Here is a 13922-nt window from a genome sequence, read left to right as displayed (position 1 = left end):
CCTCTGTTCCTTGCCCATCTCCCTCCCTCCCCACCCAGCCGCCATGGTCATAGGCAGAGCTTCACTTGTCCCCTGTCCTCTTCCTACAGACACGAAGGACATGAGCGAATTCGAGACCGAAGGCTTCTTTGCTTTGCATCACCGCCGAGGAGCCATCAAGCAGGCCAAAGTCCACCATGTCAAGTGCCACGAGTTCAGCGCCACCTTTTTCCCACAACCCACCTTTTGCTCTGTCTGCCACGAGTTTGTCTGGTATGGTGACGCACGTTCCTCTCCGGGACTCAGGGTGTGCATCCTGTTCTGCTCCCCACAGTCTGCCTGCATCCAGGGCTATGCAGAGTGTGATCAATGAAAGGTTTTCATATGTGGCTCCTCTAGAGCAAGGAAGTCAGGCCAGGCAGAAACAGACCCAAGGGACTCTAGTTTCTGGTGAAACAGGAGGCTGCTTGGGCAGGAGCAGGGAACAGAAGCAGAGGTGTCTTTATTACAAGCCCAGTTTTCCATTTGTCCACAAAACATGCACGGCCTCAGCAGCCCGGCTGCACTGGTGCTGCTGTCTGCAACAGCCAGCACTTTCCCGTCATAATGGGTGGTTCAGATGTTTACCAGGCTCTTGGGTTCCTTAACAGCCCTCAAGCAGAGATCAGTTTAAGCCTTGGGAACCACAGAGCAAAGGCTGTGACGTTGGAGACACAAAATGCCTCTTAGTTCTGGTTCTCAGCACCCTCGCCTAGCAAGGGATGCCCCTTGCTTTGGGCTGCTGCAGAATCTGTGAATGCACAGGTCTTGCCTACCCAGGGTGTCCAGCGGTCACACAGACTTCTGCTCAATTTTCATCAACCTCTTTTCATCTAGTTATTTGAACCTCCTTCCTTTCTATCAGTGAGTGTTACCCAGGTATCGGTCCTAAGCTTGCAACTTTGCTGGTTGCAAATATTCTCAGACACTCAGAAGAAATAAAATGTTATGTCTTTGTTCTATAAATGTGTTATAAATGTCTTTTATAGAGTAAGCTTAGTGAGATGATGAAATGTTTTTTTCCTTCTGGAATGGATTTTTTACTTGTTTTAAAATAAACTTTTAAAATTAAATTTGAGGATAGGTTTAGACTTTTTCCCTTATTTTTATAGCAGTTTTAGTTTTACAGAGAAATTAAGCACCAGGTACATAGAGTTCCCATACCCACCCTACACCCACATACAGTTTCTCCTGTTATTGACACATTGCATTAGTGGGGTACATTTGTTACAATTATGAATCAATATTGATATATTATTATTCACTTAATTTTACATTAGGGTTCCCTCTTTGTGTTGTACAGCTCTGTGGGTTTTGCCAAATGCGTAATGTTGTGGATTCACCATTATAGTATCATGCAGAATAGTTTTGCTGCCCTAAAAATCCTCTGTGCTCTACCTATTCATCCTTCCTCCCTCATCCCCTGAAACCAGAGCTTCAGAGACAATGAATTTTTAAGTGTGGCCCATGGAAATTCACGACTTCGAGCCCATGATACATTTTGGTCACACATTTTCAATCTCTACATGTTTGTTTGGAAAACATGAAAAGGAAGAGAAAATCAGCAGCTCCTCATTTATTTATCAGACTTTTTTTTAACAAAGCCTCTTAACATAAAAAAAAAACACTATGTTAGCACTCTTGGCAAATGATACACCAGGACTGCTGATCAGAAACGCTCTATGATTTGGGAAGCTTTGCAATCTCGTTCACCTCTTAAGTGTTTGGGGGGCTGATATTACCATGAACATCCAAATAAACCTGCCATGTGCTTTATTACAGGGGTCTGAACAAGCAGGGCTACCAGTGCCGACGTAAGTGAGAAGGATTTCTGTCGAACTGTCGTCATTTTTTTTTCAGTTGCTCCGTAACTTCTGGAAATCTTAAGCTGCAATCATTTCTTTTCAGAATGTAATGCAGCAATTCACAAGAAGTGTATCGATAAAGTTATAGCTAAGTGCACAGGATCAGCTATCAATAGCCGAGAAACCATGGTATGTAATTAGATTCCTCTTGTCATCTGATGTATGATGATTTTTATCCTGACATTAAATTTTACAGCCCACTAATTCTCTTGAATAATGCCTGAGCTTGAATCCTTAAGCTTAGCAATGAACATCAATCTTTCTACAACTCTTCCCTCTTCAATAATGATTATTACTGTTACCAAAACAAGGGGATGATTAAGAAGGTCACAATAAGAATGTAAATCACTCTACCTCTTCCAGAAAAATGTAATAGAACATAGTGGCCAGAAAGCATAGGTTTGATTAATTATATGAGAAAAAGCAGGTGGCATCTACAGCTAGAAGTGTCAGCTAAAGACTAAATAAAGATAAACGATTATAAAATACAGAGACATAATCATTCACAGTGTAGTAAGAGATGGTGGCAGAAGTATAATTCTTATGTCGAGAAGCAAATATTTCTTGCCGAGTGAACTTTGAGGTATAGTCTGAAGACAGGTTAGATTTTACCTCGTGGAGAAGGGAACCTGAATTAGAAGGTTGGGCAGCCTGTCATTATAAAACATTTTGACTTCCTTCTCCTTCCCTCTTCTTCATTCAACAACAATTTACTGAGCATCTGGTGTGTGAAACATACTGTACTGTGTACGATGTGCGGCACAGCACAGAGCAGGTGTGGTCCTGCCCTAATGGACTCTCCCGCAAAGTTGGGGAAACAGATAATAAACGAACAGCCGTGTATGGTTTTGATTTATATTAAGTTCTGTGAAGATAGAAATCAAGGCACAAGGATGGAGAATGATAGGGTGGTCTACCTAGACTGAATGGCCAGGGACTCTCCCCAAGGGCCAGAATGTTTCAACTAGGAGCTAAAGGGTTAGATGGAGCCAGTTATATGGATAGCAGAAGAAATAAGGCTCCAGACAGAGTGGAGAGTCCAGCATGTTCTAGAATCTGAAGTGAGACCAGTATGGCCAGAGCAGCAAGGACCGGAGAGAGAATGGAACACCAAGCTCGGGAACTTGGCAAGACCTAGGTCACGCGGGGCTTCTTTGTACCCTGGAAAAATGATTGACTTTATGTGGCTTGTCATAGGAAGCCCACTTTGCGATGCTGGGGGGGAAACAGTGTGTTGAGATATGAAAGTAAAACCAGAGATCAAAGAGAGACACTAAGGGGGCAGGTTGGTGGTTTGAGCCCAGTGAGCAGATTTTCAGGGGATTTTGATGTTAGAAATGACTGGATTTTTGAAAGCATCAGATGTGAAGAGTGAAAGACAGATATAAGGATGATGTGCAAGGTTCTGGCTTCTTCCCGAGGTTCTGCAGAGGTTGAGCAAAATTCACGACACTGTGGATGAGACTGGGAGGAGAGATCTGGGAGGAGGAGTAGATGTTTCCATTTTGGACACGTTCAGTCTGAGATGCCTGTGGACTCCAGGTGGAGGTTATCAGTGAGGCAATTTCATACGAGCTTGAGACTGACTGTCATACAGGTGCAATTTAAAGCTGCTGAAGAGGTTACCTAGTGAAGGAAGAGAGAGAGAAGAGGGCTCAAGACTGGGGCAAAAGAATTTAAAATTAGATGTTAGGTAGAAGAGAAGTGGCAGAGACAGAGGGTGAGAACACGGGTTCACACAGTGTGTGTGAAGTTACAGACGCCAGGAAGAGAGTGGCTCAGCTGTGTTCCTGCAGGTAAGACACTGAGAAAAATGACGGCCATGTGGACATCTTTGGAGCCCTTGGTCAGAGAAATTTTAAGGGAATCATGGAGGTATTAGCCTGCTTTGAGGGTGACTGAAAGTGATGATGTGGAAACAACCTGTGTATTAAGATTAAAGGTCAACCATGAAGGAGATGTTGAAATTAGCCTGCTTTGAGGGTGACTGAAAGTGATGATGTGGAAACAACCTGTGTATTAAGATTAAAGGTCAACCATGAAGGAGATGTTGAACAGAGTGGTGGCTGGAGGGACAGAAGACAGCCAGGGATGGGAAGTACTTCCACGGCCAAGCCAAGCCATCAAATCTGTTGGCAAGAAGGAAAGAGGCCAGTGCAGGTGCAGGTGGGGCACTGCAGACAGAGGGCGCCTCACAGTTTTAACAGGAAGAGAGCAGACCAGGTGGCTGCTGCTGAGGCAGGTCTGTGATTTGGAGGTGAGAAGACAGGAGCCCCATTAGACAGCCTGTATCCTCAACAGAGTCTGAGGTTGGGGCAAGGAAGAAGAGAAGGCAGCAAGTAACTTTGAGGGATAAGGAAGATCTGTGAAATAATTATCCTAGAGATGAGAAAGCACGGAGATGGACAGGAAGCAGTGGGATAGTGGAGCCGAGCTGGAAGGCCACTTGAGTTTGACGGGATCGACCCGCCCAGGTGTCTTGTTTTGTCCATCACAGGGGCAGGTACAGGGAAGGCAAATTGGCTGAGTTTTTCCAGAGTAGAATTTTTTCTAAAATTTAGAGCCAGAAGAGGATAATCTCATATTAACAATGATCCTGCTAAGGCTCAAAGAAGCTAAAGTAGTTTGTTCAAGGTCGATCACCTTTAAGTGGCAGACCTGGGACTGAAATTCAGATCTCAGTCTCCAAGATCATGTTTTTGTTTGTTTAGATCGAATTGCCCCCTCCTAGCTTTCTCCCTTTACTGGATGCCTTCAGCTTTTCTAGAAAAATCCAGAATTGTCAGCATTACTGTTAACCTCAATGGCTAAGAAAATCCCTGGCACAAAGTATTCAGAAACTGTTAGTTAAATGAATGAATGAATGTGTGGTGAATGTTATGTTCTCTAGGGATATTTTTTATTTTTTGCTCATTCAAGGTGACACCATCCTTCTATGCTCCTGTGCCTGGAACAGTATTATCAATAGAAAGAGGAGAGCCACATGTGTGATTTAAAACTTTCAAGTAGCTTCATTAAATGAGGAAAGAAGCAACAAGTGCAATTAACTTTAATAATATATTTTGTTTAACCTAATTTATCCAAATATTATCATTTCAACATGTAATCAATATTAAAAAATTAATGAGACATTTTACATTTTGGGGGGTACAAAAAGCACTGGTTCTGGATGGAAGGAGAAAAGGAAATACTGATCTTAAAACAGGAAGAGGAGTTTCATTTATTTAAATGGGAGCAGCGTTTCCTTAGCTCCCATTTAGATAAGTCACTGGAGGCACCTCTCTCCTGAAACGTCAGCCTGGCAGTGCGGATGCTTCGGGCACCGCTGTCTGCAGAAGGCGAGCTTGCCTTCCCCAGGGGAGCTGAGGGCTGCCTGCCCCCTTCAGCCCTGACTATAAGGCTGGACAAGCAAAAATGACCATCAAAATACAGCCATGCCAATATTCTTGTTATTGGTCACTGTTAGTTATGTCGGGAACCTCGAAAGCCAGGACCCCAGGGACATTCCCAGGGTCTTACCTCCTGCCTTTCTTCCAGTTCCACAAGGAGAGGTTCAAAATCGACATGCCGCACAGGTTCAAAGTCTACAATTATAGGAGCCCGACCTTCTGTGAGCACTGTGGGACCCTGCTGTGGGGGCTGGCGAGGCAAGGACTCAAGTGCGATGGTGAGTCGGGCAGGAGGTGAGCTGGCCACACAGGGACGCCTGCGTGAGCCATGCATGCGCTGAGGCCTTCTGGAGAGCGGGAGGGGGCTGTGCAGAGACAAGGTCCCCCCACCCAGAATAAGGAGTGCGATGTGAGTTTAGACATGATCTCCCCAGGATGGTACAACCCTGCCCTTCTTTTCCTTCCACTGCAACATGCTCACATCCCATAAAAGGGAACGCAGTCTAGGTTCAAGGTCAAGGCTCCTGGCCCATTGCCACTTGCTGTTCCACAGCCCAGGAGAGAAATGGAGGCAGCGTTTCTCCTCTGACTGTCCGCACCTGCTGTTTCTTCGGTGGGTTCTAGCAGGTCTTGCAGTGACATGCCCTTGCCCTTCCTTGCACCAGCTGGTAAGAGTCTTCTAGAGTCTCATCACGGTCCCATGAAGGAGCAGCCCAGCATGGCCATTTGGTTGGTGCTTGGTCCGCACAGAGGGGTTCTGTGACTTCAGCTTGGGAGTCTATCCCTGAAGTGCTGCTGTGAACACAGATCACCCAGTAAGAGGCCAGGTCCAGGCCCAACCGCTGTTTTCCCTTCTCTGGGTTTCCTCAAAGGCTCAGATTGCAGGAGAGCCTACGACTGCCATTCTCTTCTGAGGAGCTACTCAGACCTACCCCGGAAAAAGGAAACACAAAAAGGCTTTCTTGTGCTAGAACTCCCAGTTGCTAAGGCATAGCCTTTGGAAACTGGGATGCTGCCACAGCAGGATTAGTGAGTAGGGAGAAAAAAAAAATCCCAACAAGAACTGACAAGGCACTCTGCCTTCTGGGTAGGGGTCAGGTTGGGGACAGGCCCAGATAATACAGTCACACAAAGAGGGCCTCCTGCCACAGCACTGACCTTTTGTGTGATGAACTATTAAATACATAAGCCACTTTTTTCTTTCCTGGCAGCTCTGTTTTAACGTACACCACTGGCTAGTGTCTGCATTTTACGCGCTAGAGGGGGCTGACCGAAGGTGGATGACCATCCCCCGCAGTCTCCCCTTCCCTGTCCCAAAGTGTTCAGGCCTGTGGAGCCCAGAGTGACATGTTAGTGGAGGCAGGAGGAGTTAGGTTACCAAATCAGTACCTAAGGTAGTCACGGGTAGTCAAAATTAATCTTGAGAATCCCTTCTTGGCCCTAAACTACCACCTTTTCTCTGTACACCTGTTCAAGAATACCTGGATAGACAAAAAATAAAGTCCCAGTATTCTCATCATATGAACAGAAACGTGAATAATGGAAAGTAGTGAAACTCCCACCGTGGGACGGTGTTCCCGTGGCGGGCTCACGGTCAAGTTTCCTTCTGGGAGCCCAGTGTCCACTGGCTGAGGCCGGGCTGCTCCCTACAGCATAACTACAAAGCCTGGAACTTCCCTGAGGATTCCCGGGCATTATTTCACCTGCTTGGTTCTATTCTTCTTCTCTAACATCTTTCCTCTCCATCCCACTCCCTCTACCCGCTCTCTCCTACCACCTTCATTTCCAGTCGCCCCTCCCTCTTTTCTTTCACCCCCCTCCCCCCTTCCTCCCCTTCCCTCCCTTCCCTTTATCACCTTCCATTGTTGCTCCAGACACCCCCAAGAGTCCGCGTCCTCAGCTCCTTCTTTTGACTCTTCTCGTTCTAGGCCTCTGTCCCCCTCTGTCTCACTCTTTCATCTTGCTTCCTTACAAGCCATCTTCCTGAGTAAGCCTCCTTTAGCCTGCACCCTGTCGCCTCTCCCTCTCTCCCTAGTAATTCTCATGAAAATAGTCATCAAAAGGAACTATTCGCACTCACAGAGATCGAGTTACCACCTGATAGGTTAGTAACAAGCACCTACGACCTTATCGTGGGGATGGTCACCTTTCTCCACCACAGTGTCAGAGACAAGCACAGACCTGGCTACGATGTTAAGGCACAAAGTAAAATCCCGATCCCATTGTGCCAAATCCTCACTCACTGCCCCATTTATGTTGAAGGGATGAGTAACAAAATAGTCAGGACCTCCCAAGTTAAAACCTAAAACCTCCTAAACTAGTGCAACGTCAATTACGCTGACCACACAGCATTCAGAGCACCGTCATAGAAAACATCCTTACTCTACTAAAGACTTCAGAAATCCTAGAAGATTTCACATCAAATGGATTTTTGTGGCTATGCATATATAACTGGGACTAGTAATGGTTTACAGTTATTTACACAGAAAATGTTGTTTTATTTTGTTTTATTATAAACTGTCTGAAGAAGAGTGGACTAGTTAAAACTAAAGGTGAGAGCTGCCAAAATTCACCTTAATGTTTTACTATGTATGTGCATGTGATAAATAAGAAGAGACATTGTATTCGTCGAGCACCTACTTGATAGCAATCCCTGCGCTGAGCTCTTTGCATACAAATGTGCTAATAAAACAGCGTGATTTCATAGCTCCTACTGCCTAATTCTGTTCTAGCAACCCCTACTTATATACTTTTGTAGACACAAGTAGTCCTTAAGATTAGAGTTCTATCAGCTGGAGTTTGGAAACTTTTATGTTAGATTTTTTTTATCTTTGTAATGGTGATGTTTCATAAGTGGAACTTGGATTTTCTAAAACTAAAGACATAGTATTGTAGTTCTCTTTACACAGACTCACAGGCACACACACCCTCCAATCCAGGAAGGATCCCACAGCCACAGGAAGTGGAGGTTAGTCCTGTTTTCAGAACTCATGAATCAAAATGCTTGGCCAGAATCCTGGCTTCTCAGAGCTAGACGCCTGTGTAGATCCCTAGTCCAGGATGATGGGTCCCTAATCTGAGGTCGTGGAGGGCACGTAACTGGCCCAAGGTCATGCAGATCTGTGCAGCTGCTGCCAGTGCATGGCTCTCCCCCCCACCCAGTGCATGAGTGTTTCCCACTCCTCTTTCTTCAGCAAAATCTAGAATAATACCTCCTGTGACTTAAAAAGATGAAAGAAAACTTTGGCTCCTTTTCTTTGAGCCCCTTTCTGAAACTGTGTTGTAGATGTGAATTGAAGCTGTTAACTTGCATGTGCAAGAAATATCAGTTTCTTTATGGGATGCTAATCTAATAATTACAGGGGTTCTCTACCCTTCTTGTGATCATAAAAGATTTTAGAAAGCGTGTATATAGGGGCCGGAAAAACAGGTAGTGGCTTTGCCACCTAGTTGCTGTTGGTGTCCCCATCCAAGACCACCATAACTTGCATGTGCAAGAAATATCAGTTTCTTTATGGGATGCTAATCTAATAATTACAGGGGTCCTCTACCCTTCTTGTGATCATAAAAGATTTTAGAAAGCGTGTATACAGGGGCCTGAAAAACAGGTAGTGGCTTTGCCACCTAGTTGCTGTTGGTGTCCCCATCCAAGACCACCATGGTGAAGCCTGTGGCTTTCTGTTTCTGCACCACTTGTAGGGTTTTGCGATTTTTGTCAAAGCTCGGGTCTCCATACATGCACTTTGCTGTGCTATCTCCCCTGGCATTGCAAGCCAGCAAAGATTTCTCCCTTGCTCCTGGACTCACAAATGGTTGCTCTTCCCTTCCCAAGTCCAAGAAAGGTGAGGGGGCTCTCCCCTCCCTTAGTCCCCATCCTTCCTGCTCTCAGACACTTGCTCAGTCTCCTGCTCCTCAGGGACACCTAGCCAGAGGCCTTCAGTTCTTACCCACTCAAATCCCGAGACAAGGAACAACGCAGCCTGGCTTTCAGCAAGAGATGGCCTGGCCAGGAGGAGGGGGGGCCAGGGAGGGAAAAACAATTAAGGAGGAGAAGAAATCCCAAATAGTATTTCAACACACTTGCCTGCTGCAAGTAGAAAATGTGGTAACAGTTCTGGAGAGGTCTTTTGGTTGGTTTGCTTTTCACCAGGTCTTGATAGCTTCTGACGTCCTCCTACCACCATGAAGGTGTCTGTAAAACAATAGCCCGGGTGGGAGCCTTTCTTCACTGTGGTTGTTGCTGTGGCCATGAGAAGTTTGGTGTAGCGCTTTCTGAACAGCTCTTAGAAGGGCATCTGTTGATCAAAGTAGAGATGTTCATGGGCCTCAGGAAAATTACATCCTGAGGACAAGAGGAGGATGCTGTGTGGAGGTGGGGGTGGGGTGGCAGAAGTGACCCAGGGACAGAACAGGAGGTGAAGAGAGGCCCTTGTGCCTTCTCAGGTCCCACTGCCTTGCTCTGGGGAGGCCAAATAAGGGGGGCTGCTTAAGGACCCCACAGTGTCCCAGAGGAGTAGATGGAGAGTAGAAGGGTGTCAGCACTGAAATGTCCCCACCTTTTCTGTTATTCCTTGTTCCAAAGAAAGAATTTCACTTTGGCATCCTCAAAATAGATTTTAGAAATAAAATTAATAAATAAAATGCCTAGATTTTCTGAGAATGACCAGAAGTCCATTGGTTCCCCACTCACTCACCCTCTCAGGTCTGTTTGCAAGAGACCCAGCTAACCTGGCTGTCCCCCATCACCCACGACATGCACACGCACGCACCTTTTATGGCCAAGTCTCTTAGTTGAACTCCAGCTCTCCCGAGTGGGAGCCTGTGTCTCTGGGCCCCTTTCCCTCTTCCCCGTCACACCCCAGAACCTGCACATGCCCCTCCACCATCGCACTTCTTCTCTGCAGGTGGAATCAGCCACCTGGCTCTAGCCTGGAGGGTGGAGGAGCTTCCCGCAGCCCAGGTGGGAGAGGGATGCTTGGGCTCCAGACGGGCGTGGGAGGGAGCATCCTTCCATCCCAGTGTTTTGCGTGACCACCAGGGAAGTCCTCCCCTCCCAGCTGTGGTTCAGGCCGCATGCATACCTGCACTCCAAGGAGAGGCTTTCCTCCCTGTGGACAAGGCTCAGCTCTACCCAAGAGGACTCATTCCCAGCATCACTGGTCCTTTTTCTCCTGCTCACCATCCTGCCATCTTCTTTTCAGCATGTGGCATGAACGTACATCACAGATGCCAGACGAAAGTGGCCAACCTTTGTGGCATAAACCAGAAACTAATGGCTGAAGCACTGGCAATGATTGAGAGCACCCAGCAGGTAGGGAGAGCATGACACAGACACGTCCCTGTCATTGTGGCTGGACAGGGACCGCCTGAGCCCTCTGCTCTGTGATCTGTAGCAACCTTGCAGGACAAGGGGAACATGCTCCTGAGCACTCACCTCGCCCCTGACTTTTATCCTCACGCCCATATCCTCCCCTTTGAGATGTTTATTTATTTAATGCACTTGTATTGTGTGAATCTTTACAAGATCTTAAACTCTTCATGGAATGAGCAGGGACAGAAACAAATTCATTAAAATTATTGAAGGTTCACTGCCATCTTCATACGGATTCATTAGGGATACAGTCACCTGGGGGAAAACATTTATTTGCTAGTATCATCCCCAAAGCCCCCTCAGAACACTGAGTCTGGAGTAACTTTTGCCTTACCATTTATACCTTGACATGGGCTGAATTTCTGTATCCAAGAGCAGCCCCTCTTGACTTAGCATTGCCTATGTTAGCTATTTTTCCATGCGTTGACCTTCCATCCTTGTTTGTGATGGAATGACATGGGTAGTGTGGGAGAGTCTGTTTAGCCCCAGAAAAGCATGAAGGAAGCAAGTATGTTCTGCTGGTGCATTAGATACTAGGGACTCTCACAGGGTAGGGGAGCCTCAGAGTGCCGAGGGAAAGAAGAGCTTTGGCCGTTCTATGCATTTTGGAATCTTGAATGGTTTCTGTCCCCATGGACAGCAGGACAAGCTGTCCCATCCATGGGGGTCTGACTCTCTGTTTGTCATCTAGGCTCGCTCCCTGAAAGATACTGAACAGATCTTCAGAGAAGGTCCTGTTGAAATCGGTCTCCCGTGCTCCATCAGAAGTGAAACAAGACCTTCATCCGTACCGACACCAGCGAAAAAAGGTAGCTGTCCTGGCCCACCGTCAAATCAAAATCAGTAATTAATCTTGATGAACCTTAACCCAAGTCCTCTAGATTTAAGTTCTCAGTTTACCTGGTCTGTGGGCGATCCTTTTCTATTTCAAGATTACAGACCTACCCACCACGAAAGATAAACTTGGAGATCAAGAAATAAACGTAATGTTACAGAGGAGAGAGAGATTCTCAAAAAAGTGTACTATGCCTCCTCTGGCAGCAGGCCAGGACTAAACCCACTTAAAAGTTTTTGAAAGAAATATTTGGGTTAAACTTAGGAAGGGTGCCCAGGCAGTGAGGTGGACCATGCCCCAGTGTCTTGACTTGAGACTGATGAATGATGTAGTTCGGATCCTCAGCAATCTGCTGGGTTTCATTTCTTCTTCTCTTACATATGATCCATAGAAATTGACTCCACCATGCCTGTGAGCAACACAAACAATTGAGTCATCGTCCCTCCAATTTGGTTAAAATCCATATTTGTCCATGTTTTGACGTTATTAAAAGTGCTTGTTTGCTTTGCATATATCATCTTTCACTGATTGGAATATGTCTCTTAAGTTGAACTATTTCCCAGTCTATTGGATAGATAAAGAGACACAGCCCACACCCCAAATGCCAGGCTCACAGACAGGAGGTGCCACCCTCAGACAGATGGAGAGATATTAATGCTGCCTGAACTACAGGAACACCCCTTCCTAATAATTGTTGATGGAGCCTCAGAACAGAAGGTGGAAAATAAAATGTGTTCTCTAAGTAATGAAAATGACCCTTCATCATGTTTATTTTTGACCACTGACTTGACATTTTCAGAGCCTCAGGGAATCTCCTGGGAGTCTCCGTTGGATGAGACGGATAAAATGTGTCATCATCCGGAACCTGAACTGACCGTAGAAAGGCCATCTCTACATATGAAACTAAAAATCGAGGATTTTACCTTGCACAAAATGTTGGGGAAAGGAAGTTTTGGCAAGGTATGCTGCTGTGCTATAGAATCCTATGGGCCAGATTCCAGGAATTAAAGGACAAAGCTTTTGGTTGGTGCAGCGAAGCTCGTGGGACCAGAACTGTGTGTGGGTGTGTGGGTGTGTGGAGAGAACTTCCCTGAGTATTTTGTGAGAGGGTGGAGAGATCTCCAAATAAGCAGGGACCTGGGGGACTCTAGGGCAGCCTCTGCTTCCTGGGAATCTGTCCCCAAAGCCTCTCTGCTTTGGGGGTGGACACCCCACACACTAGTGAGTTGGATGTCTTTGGGCACCATAGAAGCAGGAAGATGCCTCGGCCACTTCCTGTCTCTCGTGGGTATTTTTGTTAGTTTTGTTTTTCCCCTTCTGCCTCTTTCTCAAGCCTGGAGTATTGTTTTACTTTGTATGTGACTATTTTCTCTATCAAATGTCTCTAAGCCCATTCTCCCATCAGTTTGCTTGGGCTGCCATAACAGAATACCAGGGAGTGGGCGGCTTGAACAACAGACATTTGTTTTCTCACAGTCCTGGAGGCTGGAAGATCTAGGTCAAGATGTGGACAGGGTTGTTTCTTCCGAGGCCTCTGTTCTTGGCTTGTAGATGGCCGTCTTTTCCCTGTGTCCTCACATGGTCTTCCCTCTGTGCAAGTCTGTGTTCAAATGTCCTCTTCTTACAAGGACACCAATTATATTGTATCAAGGTCCACCTTAATGACCTCGTTTAACCTTAATTACCTCTTCAAAGGTCCTGTCTCCAAATATGGCCACATTCCAAGGTACTAGGACATAGCACTTCAGCATAAGAGTTCAGCCATAGTAAGGCTATAGCTGGAGAGTCCTGGAAAAAGTTTTATGAATAAAGCCCCTCCTCTAAGTTCTTCCTGCCACACCCTCAGGTAATGGGCTGTCTCTGTCACTCACAAAGGACAGGTGGAGGAGGAGGAGAAGGGAAGAAAGATGAGGAGGAAAAGCAGGAGGAGAGAGGGAGAAAGAAGACATCATTTAAGAAGTCTCAGCCCTCAGTGACGGCAAAAACTTTTCGAGCTAGTGATTGTGAGGAGGGATGATATGGAATACAGGCTTTTAGGTGATTTTACATATTGATATCTAATGTATTAATGGGGCTCCTAGTTGTTTTATATTCTCAGATGCGTCTCCTAGGAAAATTTTAACCTGAGGCTCCATGAATTTGTGCGTCCAAAGCTAGCATTATGCTCAGCACCTGCTCACCAGGCTTTGGCAGGAAAACTTACCCAGTTTATTTAATAATAAACAAACTAAAATTGAACTGAGCTTCCTCCACAGCTGAATAATACTGCACTCCAGTTGGGGTTTAGATTTAAACATCAGTGCACCGCCTTTCAGCAAATTCTGCTCTGCAAACTGTAGCTGATATCCATCAATTCTTTTAGCTCATTTCCACAGTGATATGAACCACAACAGGCTCATTTGGAGTTCATCTGAGTGTAACAGGCAATTTTACAGCTAATCTTC

At 45.9% G+C, this 13922-nt stretch overlaps 1 protein-coding gene across 1 annotated transcript in view; it reads left to right on the top strand.

The window, feature by feature from the left end:
* PRKCQ (protein kinase C, theta) overlaps positions 1 to 13922 on the top strand; it is a 75855-nt gene that overhangs the window by 13992 nt on the left and 47941 nt on the right. The window contains exons 4-10 of the mRNA XM_008577321.1: positions 90 to 252; positions 1801 to 1832; positions 1927 to 2012; positions 5421 to 5550; positions 10474 to 10583; positions 11335 to 11452; positions 12278 to 12438. Coding sequence (XP_008575543.1) covers positions 90 to 252; positions 1801 to 1832; positions 1927 to 2012; positions 5421 to 5550; positions 10474 to 10583; positions 11335 to 11452; positions 12278 to 12438 — 800 coding nt within the window. The remainder of the gene's footprint in view (positions 1 to 89; positions 253 to 1800; positions 1833 to 1926; positions 2013 to 5420; positions 5551 to 10473; positions 10584 to 11334; positions 11453 to 12277; positions 12439 to 13922) is intronic.

The sequence above is a fragment of the Galeopterus variegatus genome, unplaced genomic scaffold, assembly GCF_000696425.1.
Source record: "Galeopterus variegatus unplaced genomic scaffold, G_variegatus-3.0.2 Scaffold1490, whole genome shotgun sequence".
NCBI lineage: Eukaryota > Metazoa > Chordata > Mammalia > Dermoptera > Cynocephalidae > Galeopterus > Galeopterus variegatus.
This window is presented reverse-complemented; position numbering and strand designations above follow the sequence as displayed.